The sequence below is a fragment of the Oncorhynchus keta genome, chromosome 15 (genome assembly GCF_023373465.1).
Source record: "Oncorhynchus keta strain PuntledgeMale-10-30-2019 chromosome 15, Oket_V2, whole genome shotgun sequence".
NCBI classification, from domain to species: Eukaryota; Metazoa; Chordata; class Actinopteri; order Salmoniformes; family Salmonidae; genus Oncorhynchus; species Oncorhynchus keta.
Window position 1 is genome coordinate 39,943,463 of NC_068435.1, and position 16,178 is coordinate 39,959,640.

The 16,178-nt window shown below is 41.6% G+C and overlaps 1 protein-coding gene across 1 annotated transcript in view; it reads right to left on the reverse strand.

The window, feature by feature from the left end:
* Positions 1–9,113, reverse strand: part of LOC118395245 (voltage-gated potassium channel subunit beta-1-like) — a 105,494-nt gene extending 96,381 nt beyond the window's left edge. The window contains exon 1 of the mRNA XM_052464015.1: positions 7,741–9,113. Coding sequence (XP_052319975.1) covers positions 7,741–7,970 — 230 coding nt within the window. The 5' untranslated portion in view covers positions 7,971–9,113. The remainder of the gene's footprint in view (positions 1–7,740) is intronic.
* Positions 9,114–16,178: the final 7,065 nt, after the last annotated feature.

The following is a 16,178-nucleotide window of genomic DNA, read 5'->3' on the forward strand; positions in this document are numbered from 1 at the left end:
TCAAACAGACAGGCCTGGATGAGATCTTTAAGGTCAGGGCCCTCAGCAAGGTACTTGGAGTCAAACAGACAGGCCTGGATGAGATCTTTAAGGTCAGGGCCCTCCGCAAGGCTCACAAAATCATTTTAGACCCAAGCCACCCCCTGTACCCAGACTTTGAACTACTCCCCTCTGGGCGCAGGTATAGGCACCCCTTGGCAGGAAAAACAGAACTAGGCAATAATTTGTGCCAAGTGTGATATCCCTCCTAAATAGCTCCTATCGACCCAGTAAGGCCAGCAGGCTAGTCTCTTTTATTGGTATGTAACTGGTATGCAAGTTGTATTGTCAATTTGTTTTGTTATTTAAACGGCACTTTAAACGTGTACATGACACTGCAACAAAATTTCCCCATGTAGACAATAAAGTAAGTAAAGTAAAGTGACAGTGGCCTTGCTCATCCTCTTCTTCCTCCCCTCAAGAATAGTGACAGTTCCTCTAGTGAGAATATGGGTCCTCCATCTCTTCCTCTCCCAGAAAACCATTTATTTATTTCTATTATAGCATATTGGATGACTGTCATTCATATTCCATTGACCAAGCTCAATGTAACATTGATAGGTTCAGGTCACTATACGATGCTCGAATTTGCCCTATACCCATCATGAGGTTGTGTCACGCCCTGACCTTAGAGATCCTTTTTATGTCTCTATTTTGTTTGGTCAGGGCGTGAGTTGGGGTGGGCATTCTATGTTGTGGGTTCTATGTTTTCTATTTCTGTGTGTTTGGCCGGGTGGGGTTCTCAATCAGAGGCAGCTGTCTATCGTTGTCTCTGATTGATAACCATACTTAGGTAGCCTTTTTCCAGCTGTGTTTTGTGGGTAGTTGTTTTCTGTTTTGTGTGTCTACACCAGATAGAACTGTTTCTAACTCCCCCACGACGCCAGGACAGCGGAGTCAATCACCACCTTCCGGAGACACCTGAAACCCCACCTCTTTAAGGAATACCTAGGATAGGATAAAGTAATCCTTCTCCCCCCTAAAAAAATTTTAGATGCACTATTGTAAAGTGGCTGTTCCACTGGATGTCATAAGGTGAATGCACCAATTTGTAAGTCGCTCTGGATAAGAGCGTCTGCTAAATGACTTAAATGTAAAATGTAAATGTTTCGTTTGTGCCTCTTTGATAATTTTGTTCTAGTGTTGGGTGATAATAAAAATCATGGACGCATACCATGCTGCACCTTGGTCCTCACCTTCTTCCACCAACAGCCGTTACAGGTTGCTACAACCTAGCGTACAAATTGAAGTCTATAACATACAGTCAGAAGTTTACATACACTTAGGTTGGAGTCATTAAAACTCATTTTTCAACCACTCCACACACTTGTTAACAAACTATAGTTTTGGCAAGTCGGTAAAGACATCTACTTTGTGCATGACACAAGTAATTTTTCTAACAATTGTTTACAGACAGATCATTTCACTTATAATTCACTATATCATAATTTCAGTGGGTGAGAAGTTTACATACACTAAGTTGACTGTGCCTTTAAACAGCTTGGAAAATTCCAGAAAATGATATCATGGCTTTAGAAGCTTCTGATAGGCTAATTGACACCATTTGAGTCAATTGGAGATGTCCCTGTGGCTGTATTTCAAGGCCTACCTTCAAACTCAGTGCCGCTTTGCTTGACATCATGGGAAAATCAAAAGAAATTAACCAAGACCTCAGATTTTTTTGTAGACATCCACAAGTCTGGTTCATCCTTAGGAGCAATTTCCAAATGCCTGAAGGTACCACGTTGTTCTGTATAAACACCATGTGACCACGCAGCCGCCATACTACTCCGGAAGGAGGCGTATTCTGTCTCCTAGAGATGAACATACTTTGGTGCGAAAAGTGCAAATCAATCCCAGAACAACAGCAAAAGGACCTTGTGAAGATGCTGGAGGAAACGGGTACAAAAGTATCTATAGTAAAAAGTGTCCTATATCAACATAACCTGAAAGGCCGCTCAGCAAGGAAGAAGCTACTGCTCCAAAACCGCCATAAAAAAGTCAGACTACGGTTTGCAACTGCACATGGGGACAAAGATTGTACGTTTTGGAGAAATGTCCTCTGATCTGATGAAACAAAAATAGAACTGTTTGGCCATAATGACCATCGTTATGTTTGGAGGAAAAAGTGGAGGCTTGCAAGCCAAAGAACACCATCCCAACCGTGAAGCACGGGGGTGGCAGCATCATGTTGTGGGGGTGCTTTGCTGCAGGAGGGACTGGTGCACTACATAAAATAGAAAATAGATGGCATCATGAGGATGGAAAATGATGTGGATATATTGAAGCAACATCTCAAGACATCAGTCAGGAAGTTAAAGCTTGGTCGCAAATGGGTCTTCCGAATGGACAATGACCCCAAGCATACTTCAAAAGTTGTGGCAAAATGGCTTAAGGACAACGAAGTCAAGGTATTGGAGTGGCCATCACAAAGCCCTGACCTCAATCCCATAGAAGATTTGTGGGCAGAACTGAAAAGCATGTGAATAAGGAGGCCTTCAAACCTGACTCAGTTACACCAGCTCTGTCAGGAGGAATGGGACAAAATTCTTCCAAATTATTGTGGGAAGCTTGTGGAAGGCTAACTGAAATGTTTGACCCAAGTTAAAGAATTTAAAGGCAATGCTAGCAAATACTAATTGAGTGTATGTAAAAATGTGACCCATTGGGAATGTGATGAAAGAAATAAAAGCTGAAATGAATCACTCTCTACTATTATTCTGACATGTCACATTCTTAAAATAAAGTGGTGATCCTAACTGTGAAAACTGAGTTTAAATGTACTTGGCTAAGGTGTATGTAAACTTCTGACTTCAACTGTAGGTGAACAGGTCAAGAGACAAATTGGAGTAATCAAGACAGTGACACATTCAATACTGCATTGCACACTCTTCCCTGCATCCAGCTTATCTGGATTCATTAGTCCGAACTGAACTAAAACAAGAGTTTCTATTGGACAAATTCAGGTAGGCCCTCCCCATTTTATTCAGTTTGCTTCCATTTAAGAAACTATTTGCAACAGAATTGGCGGAATGAATACACCCTGAACACTTGCACACACAGTTGACTTTCATAGCAGCCACATACAGCATCATCACTTTGCTTGTTGTATAATTCCTTCTCTCATCTACACGCTCTCCTCCTCACCTTCTCTTGTGGACTTCTGTGCACAACACAACAGCTGTCTGTGAGCAGGCGCAATAACCTCTCCAAGCCAAACCGTCATACCATAACCGCTAACAGCTACACAGCCTACATCGTTGTCACCATATTAAAGTCAACAAACTAGAACTAACGGATTAGTAAACCTACAATCCATGTGTACAATCACTCAGGACTATGTATGGCAAGCAGTTTAGCAGTTACACTGGTGGGCCTAGGTGGCAATAAATTAATACAACCGAAAGCTTACCTTGACTAGGAAAAGTTGCAGTATTGGATAACTTTAGCCAGCTAGCTAACATAAATAACATTCCTCCCTGTTTGAGTCAGATTGTTGAGTAGGCTAAATTAGCTGCATTAGCTAAGTATGTCTCTGCTGCTTCTCCTTCATTTTTGAAGAAATTAATTAGTTCAAAACTGTTCAACTATTGTCCAACTATTCACCACATTTTATGCGCTGCAGTGCTAGCTAGCTGTTTTCAGTACCATTATCATTATCTGATTCTTTGATTGGATGGACAACATGTCAGTTTATACTGCAAGAGCTCTGGTAGGTTGGAGGATGTCTCCAGAAGTCATCATAATTACTGTGTAAGTCTATGGAAGGGGTGAGAACCATGAGCCTCCTAGGTTTTGTGTTGAAGTTAATGTACCCAGAGGAGGAATGAAAATAGCTGTCCTCTGGCTACACCATGGTGCTATCCTAGAGGGTGCTGTTGAGGCTACTGTAGACCTTCTGTCACGCCCTGGTCGAAGTATTTTGTGTTTATCTTCATGTTTGGGTCAGGCCAGGGTGTGACATGGGGTTTTTGTATTGTGGTGTGTTTTGTCTTGGGGTTTTGGTATGTATTTGGGATTGTAGCTAGTGGGGTGATCTAGCAAAGTCTATGTCTGTCTGGAGTGGTTCTCAATCAGAGGCAGGTGTTTATCGTTGTCTCTGATTGGGAACCATATTTAGGCAGCTATATTCTTTGGTTGGTTTGTGGGTGATTGTCCTTAGTGTCCTTGTAACTGTCTAGTGTTAGTTTGCACCAGTTTAGGCTGTTTCGGTTTTCATTACGTTTATTGTTTTTGTATTGATTCATGTTTACTTGTTTTTATTAAACATGGATCGCAATCTACACGCTGCAGTTTGGTCCGACTCTCCTTCACCACACCTAGAAAATCGTTACACCTTCAATGCAAAACAGTGTGTTTAATCAGTTATTTGGTGACGTGAATATATTTAATATAGTTTTATCTAAAAGGGATAACCTTTTTAAAGGAAGTTGATGTATAGCATTTACTCATACATTTTACTTTTATTCAAGTATGAGATTAAGTACTTTTTCCACCACTGTACTAAAGTACATTTACAAACAAATGTTTTTTTACTTTTACTCAAGTAATATTGTAATGGGTGACTCACTTTTACTTTAGTCATTTTCTATTGAGGTATCTCTACTTCTACTCAAGTATGACAATTGAGTTCTTTTTCCACAACTGCGATTTGCTCATCTTCATCAAATCCATTCACATTCAATTACTGTAGTTGCATCTATTGTAAAAACTGTCCCTTCTCTCTCTCCCACTGTTTCTGCTGTGATACAATGACCTCACAGAAATCTACAGATCATTAAGCCTCAAAGAGTATTTCATATAGAACTATTATTACTCTTCCTCAAGTCATTATTATGTACCTTTTAGTGTACGGTTTAGGTACTTTAATACTCACTACGCTCTTTCATTTTGCCATAAGGAAGCGGAAATGGTAACATACAGACTTCCACGTGAACCTACAACGCGTATTCTACAACTCATTAATTAATACTCTAACTTGTGATTAAGTTTTGATAATCACTAATGCTGTCCAGGCACTGGTATTTAGTTATATACTGTATACTTACATCATACACATGTAGTATGCATTAAAAAAACTCTCCAAAGCTCTATATTTCATAAATGAATGCTTTACAAGTCATGAATAAGGTATCGTAACCACACATGCATTGGTGCTGAGTAAAGCAGGAATTGTCATTTATATGGTTACTGTACATAATACACATAAACCTACACATCTCTTCAACACATTCTAAACAACTTATACAACTTATACAAAGTAAAACATTCTAATTCCCTCATAAATGTATGGATGTCATCATTTGTTGTTCATAAACCTGCAGGCAGATTTAACTGTAACTGACTGAGCACAATAAACCATTCCTCACTAGGGAATGGCAATCAATAACAAAACAATATAATGTCCTTGCACCTTGTACTGGGACCTCAAGTCACTGAGGAGTGGAGCTCGTGACATCCACTTACGCCAATCCATAAACATTCGCCATATACAAGATTGCTCAGTAACTCAATCCTAAACACTATAACTCGACACTTAATGGTCAATACAGTCTGTATGGAAAACACTGTACAGTTCATTAACTAACACACAATGACTCATTCTGTAAGACTCTATTCCCACCGTGACTCCGGCCTGATTTTGTGCTTCTTAAACATTGTGTGCTTCTTAAACATTGTGTGCTTCTTAAACATTGTGTGCTTCTTAAACATTGTGTGCTTAAACTGCTTCTTTTTGCATTTGTGCTTCTTAAACATTTTGTCTATTTGCTTCTGTTTTTTGCATTTGTCTACCGCTGATACCAGACCAGCTGAACTAGAGCGGTGTTTGTGGGAAGGGTGGATCTCGAAAACGGTGCTTCTCATAAAAACGTCTGAAAGTACAAATGGTTTGAGCTACAAACTATTCACAAGCCACTTCAGAAAGTATTTTAAATGTCGTTGCGTTACAGTCTGAATTTAAAAGATTCTGTGTCACTGGCCTACTCAATGCCCCATAATGTCAGAGTTGTAACTAATTAATGACAAATGAAAAGCTGAAATGTTTTGAGTGAATAAGTATTCAAAACCTTTGTGAAGGCAAGCCTAAATAAGTTCAGGTGTTTAAAAAGTCTTAACAAATGAAATACGTTGCAAGGACTCTGTGCTCAATAATAGTGTTTGTGAAGGACGGCCTCATCTCTGTATCACACACATACAGATAATTGTAAGGTCCCTCAGTCGAGAAGTGAATTTCAAACACAGATTCAACCACAAATACCAGGGAGGTTTTCCAATGCCTCGCAAAGAAGGGCCTCTATTGGTAGATGGGTAAAAAAAGGAGACTTGAAATATCCCTTTGAGCATATAATATGCATGATGAAGTTATTAATTACACTTTGGATGGTGTATTAATACACCCACTCACTACACAGATACAGTCGTCCTTCTAACTCAGTTGCTGGAGAGGAAGGAAACCACTCAGGGATTTCACCAAGAGACCAATGGTGACTTTAAACAGTTACTGAGTTGAATGGCTGTGATATGACAAAACTGAGACTGGAACAACAACATTGTAGTTACTCCACAATACGAACCTAATTGGCAGAGTGAAAAGAAGGAAGCCTGTACAGAATAAAACATTCCAAAACATGCATCCAGATTGAAACAAGGCAATAAATGAATACTGCAAAAAATGTGGCAAAAAGCAAATAACTTTTGGTCCTGAATACAAAGTGTTATGTTTGGGACAAATCCAATACAACACATTACTGAGTACCACTCTCCATATTTTCAAGCATAGTGGTGGCTGCATCATGTTATGGGTATGCTTGTAATTGTTAAGGACTGGGGAGTTTTTCCAGGATAAAAAATAAACGGAATGGAGCTAAGCACAGGCAAAATCCTAGAGGAAAACCAGGTTCAGTCTGCTTTCCACCAGACACTGGGAGACTAACTCACCTTTCAGCAGGACTATAACCTAAAACACAAGGCCAAATCTACACTGGAGTTGCTTACCAAGAAGATGGTGAATGTTCCTGAGTGGCCGAGTTACAGTTTTGACTTAAATCTACTTGAAAATCTATGGCAAGACCTGAAAATGGTTGTCTAGCACTGATTAACAACCAATTTGACGGAGCTTCAATCAATTTGCCAACATTTCTAAAAACATGTTTCACTTTGTCATTATGGGGTATTGTGTGTAGATGGGTAAAACATGTTTTTCACATTTAATCCATTTTGAATTCAGGCTGTAACACAACAAAATGTGGAATAAGTCAAGGGGTATGAATAATTTCTGAAGGCACTGTAAGAGTCGTTAGAAGGTAAAGGCTTCTGTTCTTCTACATAGATCATAGAAAATCCCAGGGCATAGTGTCTATAACCTGTAATATGCTCACATAGTTGCTGTCACAAACTCAGGTGGATATTCATTTACAATGTATGTACTTTTTATCACGTTTTAGCAACTGTTTGTCAAATTGTGTTGTGTTTTACTTGTTGCCCTGAAAAGAAAATGGTAAAACACTTCAATGTGACACTTCTTGGTTCCATGTGGGTCTAATGCTTTATAACACATGAATGAATAAGCTACTACAACATTAAATCGTAAACACTATACGAATACTCATTACTTAAGCACCAATAACTCATTGACTAAGCATGTATAACACATGAATAAGTGCTCATTACCACAATTACAACAGTAATTCATCTACGTACCGGTACTTCATGCCAGTGAGCTTGGCGGTGGACTCCTTGAGGTTGTGGTGGTAGCGGTTGGTAAAGGAGCCCAGGCTGCGGGCGATGAGGGCCACCGTACGGAAACGTGCCCGCGCCTGGCTGGCCGTGTTGGCACTGGTGGCATTCTGCTTGCTGTGCCCTCCATTCCCCGGGGGCCTCAGCCCTCCTCTTCCTCCGTCCTGGTCCGAACATGCAAACGACACCTGCATGGTGGTGGCTGTACTGTCGGTGGTGGTGGTGGTGGTGGGCTGCTGGGGCTGCTTGCCAGCCTTGCTCCAGTCTTCACTGGGTTGTATGTGTCTGTAGTGTCTTTGTCTCTCCTGAAGTGGTTTTTGTCTCCTTTAGTGGTCATGCACTTCACTGTTTTGTCGAAAAGTCCCCTCTCATTCTACCTCTTCTCTCTGTTTGTTATACCTGGCTCTCAGCCCTTCTCTTTCTCTTCCCTCCGCTTCTCATACTAGTCTGTGCCGCTGGGAAGGTTCTCCGGGAGTAGGGGACAGCGGTTCCACTGCAGTGGAGGGGTCTCCTTCACCCTCCAGCGTCGGCTAAACCCTCCAGTCAAGAACCAGGAGCGGGAGCGGACTGCACTGCATACAGAGCAACACACACAGCCACACACAGACTCGCTCACACACAGACTCTCTTACACACTCATAACCAAATCTTAACAGACCAACACACACACTCTCGAGATTCCTGGATTGTCCTTAAACTTCAAGGAGAAGTGAGCTGTCCTGTGAGAAAAGCAGGTGTCCCACTAAGACTTGCATCCCAACCGGAACCTTTGTTAGTGTAGAGAGCTGATGTGCAAGCGTCCTAGCCCAGGAAATCCCGCTTCTAAAAGTCCACCATGCTGAGAAGAGAGGGACAGCTTCCAATGCTCTGCTCAGAAGGAAAATGTGGCGAAAGTGCTCCGTTTGATACAGAGACTCCAGAATGATAGTGAGGAAGTGAAGAAGAGGAGGAGGAGAAGGAGGAGGGAAAAGGACGAAGCATGATCCCTCTCTTCTGGAAGGAAAGGACAGGCTTACAATGAGAGGGGGAGTGAGGAGCCGAGAAGGAATGCATGCTGGTGAGTGTGAGAGTGAGCGAGGGAGTGATTGAAAGAGAGAGACAGGCTGCTGCTTCTAAATGACTGGCTGAAATAACCACAGTGTTTCCTCACTAGCGTCACACAGAGAGAGAACACAGTGTGGATGGAAGGGACAGAGCTGAAGCCAAGTGGTGTGTGTGTGTGTGTGTGTGTGTGTGTGTGTGTGTGTGTGTGTGTGTGTGTGTGTGTGTGTGTGTGTGTGTGTGTGTGTGTGTGTGTGTGTGTGTGTGTGTGTGTGTGTGTGTGTGTGTGTGTGTGTATCAGAGTGTTTGTTTATTGAGGTAGATGCTCAGTGGTATTATAAGCATAGCTGCGTTAAGTACAGGTGCAGGGGGTGCTACAGCACTCCCTAGTGGTGAGACAGTAAAACTGCAGAAGAGGTATAAGAACTTGTGTTGTTGCAATTAAAAACTGTTATTATATTTTTTTCCATTTCATTATTGGTAAAAAATAATAATAATAATGGCTATAATATAGTGTAATATACTGTATAAAAATGTAAATAAAATCTTCAAACTGTACAACCAAGCCTTGACAATGCACTACCATGAGGTTGAACGTTTCCATTTGATTCCTTTCTGTAGGCTAATTAGTAGCATTTACAAGGTCAAGGTCAATCAAAATGAAAATGTCTCCGATAAATATCTATTGTCAAAATGTATATATTACCACGGCTGAATTCCTGTAGTTCAAGGCTTCCCATGACGCCCCCTTCTGGCTATGGGGCGGGGGGGGAATAGTGCGGTTTCAAATGTATATGACAAGGTCAGCGATCCCGGATAAAATTAACAAACTTCCAAAGAGGGAAAGATGTAGAAGGACTATCCATACCAAACTTTAAATTGTATGTCCAGGCACTTCCAGCAGTTCTCCCCATCCTAAATAGGTTTAGACATGATTATTATGCCCCTTGACTGAGTATAGAGAGACATATGGTGTCTTCTATTGCCCTGGAAGAGGTGTTCTTCACTGACATATCACTTAAACAATGTAAACAACGCTTTGGTCCTATTATTGCTTGCATCATTTCTATTTGGCTGAACATTTGTAAACAATGTAACTGGGAATCAAAACGGCATGCCCATATGCCAATATTTCACAATAATGCCTTTTCCATTTGGAAGGCGGGGTTTTGCTTCCCCACAACTGTCCAAATGTGGAATCCGTACTCTTACCAATATCATGGACAGTAATGATTTGAGAACATTCCAAGATGTAAAAGATACATACACATTACCAGGCAATGATTTTCTATATTTACAACTTAGTTCAGCTATGATTTGGGTCCTTCTGTAGCAATGGCGCTTGTAACGCCAGGGTATTTTCTATATTTACAACTTAGTTCAGCATATATTATTATTATTTATTATTATGATGGCCTATGGAGTCCCCTGGGAAACCCAACTACTGAACCATTCAAATCACATTTATTTATTTAGCCCTTCTTACGTCAGCTGATATCTCAGTGCTGTACAGAAACCCAGCCTAAAAGGGTTCCAGGGTTCCATAGCCGCAGGCAGAACAGTTGGAACTGGAGCAGCAGCACGGCCAGGTGGACTGAGGACAGCAAGGAGTCATCATGCCAGGTAGTCCTGAGGCATGGTCCTAGGGCTCAGGTCCTCCGAGAGAGAGAGAGAGAGAGAGAGAGAGAAAGAGAAAAAGAGGGAAATAGAGAGAGCATACTTAAATTCACACAGGACACCGATAAGACAGGAGAAGTATTCCAGATATAACAGACTGTCCCTAGCCCCACGACACAAACTACGGCAGCATAAATACTGGAGGCTGAGACAGGAGGGGTCAGGAGACCCTGTGGCCCCATCCAATGATACCCCCGGACAGGGCCAAACAGCGTAGCCTAGTGGTTAGAGCGTTGGACTAGTAACCGGAAGGTTGCGAGTTCAAACCCCGAGCTGACAAGGTACAAATCTGTCGTTCTGCCCCTGAACAGGCAGTTAACCCACTGTTCCCAGGCCGTCATTGAAAATAAGAATATGTTCTTAACTGACTTGCCTGGTTAAATAAAGGTAAATAAAGGTAAAATTAAAACTTACCATCCTGAGACAAGGCAGAGTATAGCCCACAAAGATCTCTGCCACGGCACAACCCAAAGAGAACCCAGACAGGAAGATCACGTCAGTGACTCAACCCACTCAAGTGACGCACCCTTCCTAGAGACGACATGGAAGAACACCAGTAAGCCAGTGACTCAGCCCCTGTAATAGGGTTAGAAGCAGAGAATCCCAGTGGAAAGAGGGGAACCGGCCAGGCAGAGACAGCAAGGGTGGTTCGTTGCTCCAGAGCCTTTCCGTTCACCTTCACACTCCTGGGCCAGACTACACTCAATCATATGACCTATTGAAGAGATGAGGCTTCAGTAAAGACTTAAAGATTGAGACAGAGTCTGCGTCTCTCACATGGGTAGGCAGACCATTCCATAAAAATGGAGCTCTATAGGAGAAAGCCCTGCCTCCAGCTGTTTGCTTAGAAATTCTAGGGACAATTAGAGGCCTGCGTCTTGTGACCGTATGAGTGTACGTGTAGGTATGTACGGCCGGACCAAATCAAAAGATAGGTAGGAGCAAGCCCATGTAATGCTTTGTAACCATTCAATGATGGGATTTATAAAGTAATTATCTGTGCTCCTGAAAGGACTGATCTCTATAATATATAAACAACTTTTTATAAAGCTAATATTCTTAGATTGCCATTAAACATGCATGGTCCACAGAACAACAACTGGAACAGAATATGGAAAAATATGACCTTGGCATCTCGTAATCTGAACCATCAATTTATACATTTTAAGCTTGTTCACAGACTGTATTTAACACCAAGGAAATGTTTTACGATGAAATTGTACCCAACTCTTCACTGTGTCCCCTAAATCAGGTAGATACGTTCCTCCATATGATGTGGGAGTGCCCGGCAGTTAAATGCTTCTGGAGCAAAGTTACAAAATTGATTTGAAGTGCTTGAATGTAAACATTCAATGCTTTGAATCTATTATCTTACATCAAATGGATCGCTCCTGGAATCTTTCAATCAATCAGAGATGATTACTGCTGGCAGGCAGCGCTGCCTCAGTGGATGGAGACATTTTGGCTGGGTGGGATTGGGGGAATGGGATGGGATTTATACTCAAATGTATTACTGCTTAAACTTGAAATGTGATCCAAATGATCAATATGTTGTAGTTATGTACCTTTTGTAATGTTTTTTTTAATCTTATTTTTGTGGCAGCCCACAGGTACAATGTATGAGATAATGAATAGAAAATAAATGGAATATGAAATTATATGAATTCAAATATTTTACCTGTACCCCCCACAAAAATATGTTTTTAAATCCTGGTAGCCAACCAAAGCAACCTGCTATCACAGACCCAAGGAATGAAAGCAATGAGCATGCTGCATCTAGCACCTGCAGCAGTCCACACGGGTCCAGGCCCTACCTGACTGGCGCCGAAACCTTAGCCTCTGAGGAGCAAGATGCTAGCTCCACTGGCTGCAACAACTCCGCGTTAGCCCCGGTACCAGGCAGAGAAGCATGCTGCTGCACCCACAGAGAGCATTCGGGCAGCCATGGCTGAGCTAGCTGATCAGCCTTTCCAACCCAAGGATGACTTCGCCTTCATGGGAAACGTATCCCACTTCAGCCAGGTTGGTTGGTAGTGGCTGCGTTATGTCAAGGAAGACAGACCATTGAGTGCTATGTTTCTCATGCGTTTAAGGAAGTGGATTGATTATCAATGAGGAAAATGTTAGAGTCAATCGCATTTTTGTTAAATGGTGGTTTTGCAAACTTGGTGCAAAGCAATCAAGAGATTCTGGGAACATGAGAAATCACACTTGCACACAGATCAATTACAAAAATTGCTGCTTCAGGTAGCACACCAATCAATGCCTTGCTATCAGACTTGCTGACGTCCAGACTTCGGAGAGACTGAATGAGATCCTTCTACAGTTTGATCACACTGTACAGAGGGAGATAGTCGCACTCATCTGAATGTGCCTTCTATTGTTTGACAGCTGATTGCACCACTGATATGAGCACGATGTAACAGTTCTCAAGTACGTCGACCAGAACCTGGAGTCACGCTATGATATGGGGGGTTTACCCCCGACTCCACAGCGAAAATCTGTTCTTGTGTGTAAAGGTTCAACATTCCCATGGAACAGCTCCAGGGATTCTGCTTTGATGGAGTAAGTAACATGTCAGGCCGTTTTTCAGGTGTACAGGCTCGACTGGTATTTCCAAGTACCATGTACAGCATGTGCACTGTAGGAACAATTCATTGGATTTAGTTTTGCAAGAAGTTACCCGCGAGGTGAGCCTTGTGCATTGTGTGGCCGTCGTCATAAGGGAATCACACAAGCGCAAGCAGTTATACAAGTTGCTTTTTGTTGTGGAAGAAGTAGTGACCAACATCCTAGGCCTGTGTCCAACCAGGTGGTGCAGGCACACAGTGGCGATTTTATTATGGAAATCTTGGTGGGGCAAAAAAAAATAATATGTGGGACGTATGCCAGCAAAGCCACTACACAACACATCACTAAAGAATAAATTAATTGCACTATAACAGTCACAAACGGTGCCCACAAACTGTTAGGGCCTGCATAAAGCTGTCCCAACAGCAGTCTCAACAGCAGTCCCACCACCTTACTACTGCTACACCTGGCTATCAGCTGAGCCTTGTCTGGCAGCGAAACAGCTCATTCAGTCTCATTTACTGCCTTTAAATTTTTTTTGCTGATATGGCTGACTTGCTTAAACAAATGTGGTTTACTTGTTCAGCACTTTTGAAATGTACAGTGACAGAATTCAGAACGTGACCCACTCTTACAGTTTTCTCCTGTACACCAAGTCAGAACTGTAAGACAAATAAAGAGGGCATATAAGCAGACAATGAGTTCCCAGTTGACTTGAACTCACTAAAGTCAGATTTTGCAGTTCCGAGTTAACAGTTGTTTTGAGCGCGGCACAAATCATGCTTCATTGACCGCATGTCCAATGTTGAATGTTTAGAATTTTTAACTAGGAAAATAGACCCTTAATCTTAGACTTTGGACCACACAGCCACGCCACAGAATAGAAGGCGAATGATTGCTTTGCAATGCACTGATTCCTTCCAAACCACTCATTGTTGAACTTACTATTTCCAACTTGTTGTGTAATGTTTGTCCAATGGCTGAAGAGCACCGATACGTTTTATCTATAATTTCTCTTCATTACTTGTCTTCATATGACAAGGATTAAAAAGGATTTGCCAGTAGATTGTCGACTTGATTCATGATGCTGACTGGTAGCTAAGACTTTGAAAGTATGATGTTGACATGATCAGTCCAATCAAATCTACTGTATATATAACGTGATATGACATCATTTTATCTGTGTCCAATTACCTTGAGCTTTCTTGGATGGGCACTTCTAATGTAACTATATGTCAGCACCCAAGGGGCTAGAATTTTAGACCTCTACACTTAGACTTGGTGGTGACGTACTGTCCCCATGGTTGACAGAACACTAAGCCAATTACGGCGCAACGCTCCATATTTTCTGCTGGCTTGCCCCACCAACACAGAAAGCACTGAGCTAGACTGAACCACCTGCATTTTGTAGCTGCCTTACTCAAGAAAACAAAAAAGAGACTTCAGAACATCTGGGGGGCCAAACCTTGAGGCCCAGCCTCCAGGGGGACCCCAATTTAATAACAATTTGGATTGGCAAAAGTCACAATGTATGGGCATTTTGTCCTTTTTTCACCCAACTCTTAACATAAATCCAATGACATGGTGACGCTTAGTTGATTTCACGTTGAATTCACGTTAGTTGAAAACTCAAAACTAGGCGTCAAACTGACGTCTGTGCCCAGTGGGAGGTCTAATTCTGCTGAGCTCTTCTTAAATAAGCATCTATTGTGTTCACATGTCTAAATGATACGAGCCAGAAACAGTGAAATAAAGCGTAACAACGTTCTACCCTGCCTCTGACATGCTCCGTTCCACCAGAGCTGCATGCATGTGTTCCTCCCCACAGAACACTGATGTGAAGACGCAGGATTTCACAGCTCACTGCGTAAAGAAAACCCCAGGGCCATGTCAAGACTTACATATATCCTTTATGAATTCATTTGATAACTCTGAGTTGTATCTGTCTGTTGATGTTTTGAATCGAATACACAATGTTGCACATTGTATTTCTGTAAATCTGATGGGTTCTCTTTTGGTTGCTGTGCCAAGAGACATTATGTCGTCTTGTGTCTAATGTTTCCTTGTTGTATAAGAACCCAATGGAAAAATGAAGATGAATTATAATGATATTTTATTTTAACAAATTCAGTGCAAAAACAAAAAAAAGATTGGTAAACTATATTTACTTCTAATTTAACCATAACAAAATGGTCCACAACAAACTTAGCAAAATACTATGATTTGCCATACTCAAAGTACTGCGTCAAGAACACCAAAAGATGTTCACAGAGACATCCAAAAGCCTACCACCCTGAGGCAGGTGTGAGTTTGGGTAGATCTAAGCTGTGAGACCTGTGAGAGACAGTCCAGTACATTTTAGGTAGAGGTTGAACATGGTGCTGAGATGTCCATCACGTGTGTTCCTCAATGCCTGTAAGCCAAAATGTCCTCCTTGTCCAACCCATTTAAAAGTATGTCACTCAAAGTTGTCAACTAGAACTGACACATTCTAGGTTGGAAGAATCCCCGACGGGCAATGATGACTCTGATTATCCCCCGGCTAACTACTTTACCACAGTAAGAATCTATAAATGAGTTGTGGAACAGACAGCTTAGATTAGAATGTCACTGAGACAGAGACTCAGCCTATATAAGAAACTGTGATAAGCACACAGGGGAATATGAGAATGCACAATTAGGTTGTTAGAAACTTCACAAAAATTGAAGATTAAGTGTCCCTATCTGCTTTGTTCTCCAATAATTATACATAATTGACTTCCTCGTTAAATAAAGATAAAATAAAAAACATAATTCAGCAAGGCCAATTTATGAATCACACTATCTGTATGTTTCATTTTATTGCAGGCAATTCCTTTCTCAAACCCGAAAACACACAGTACAAACCAGTTGAGTTGTCACCGGGAGTGTAGGCAAGACTTAATTACGTAGAAACGACAGTACATATATTGCACATAAGAGAATACACTATGGCAACCTGTGTTTTTCTTTGGCATTCAGCAGGACCCAGGATAATTGCTATCTGAACTAAACTTCCTGTTAAAAGAACCGGGTTGAATAAACATTTTGAATGAGGTTGTGAAGTCACTGCTGCTGCTGTTGTCTTTCTTTCT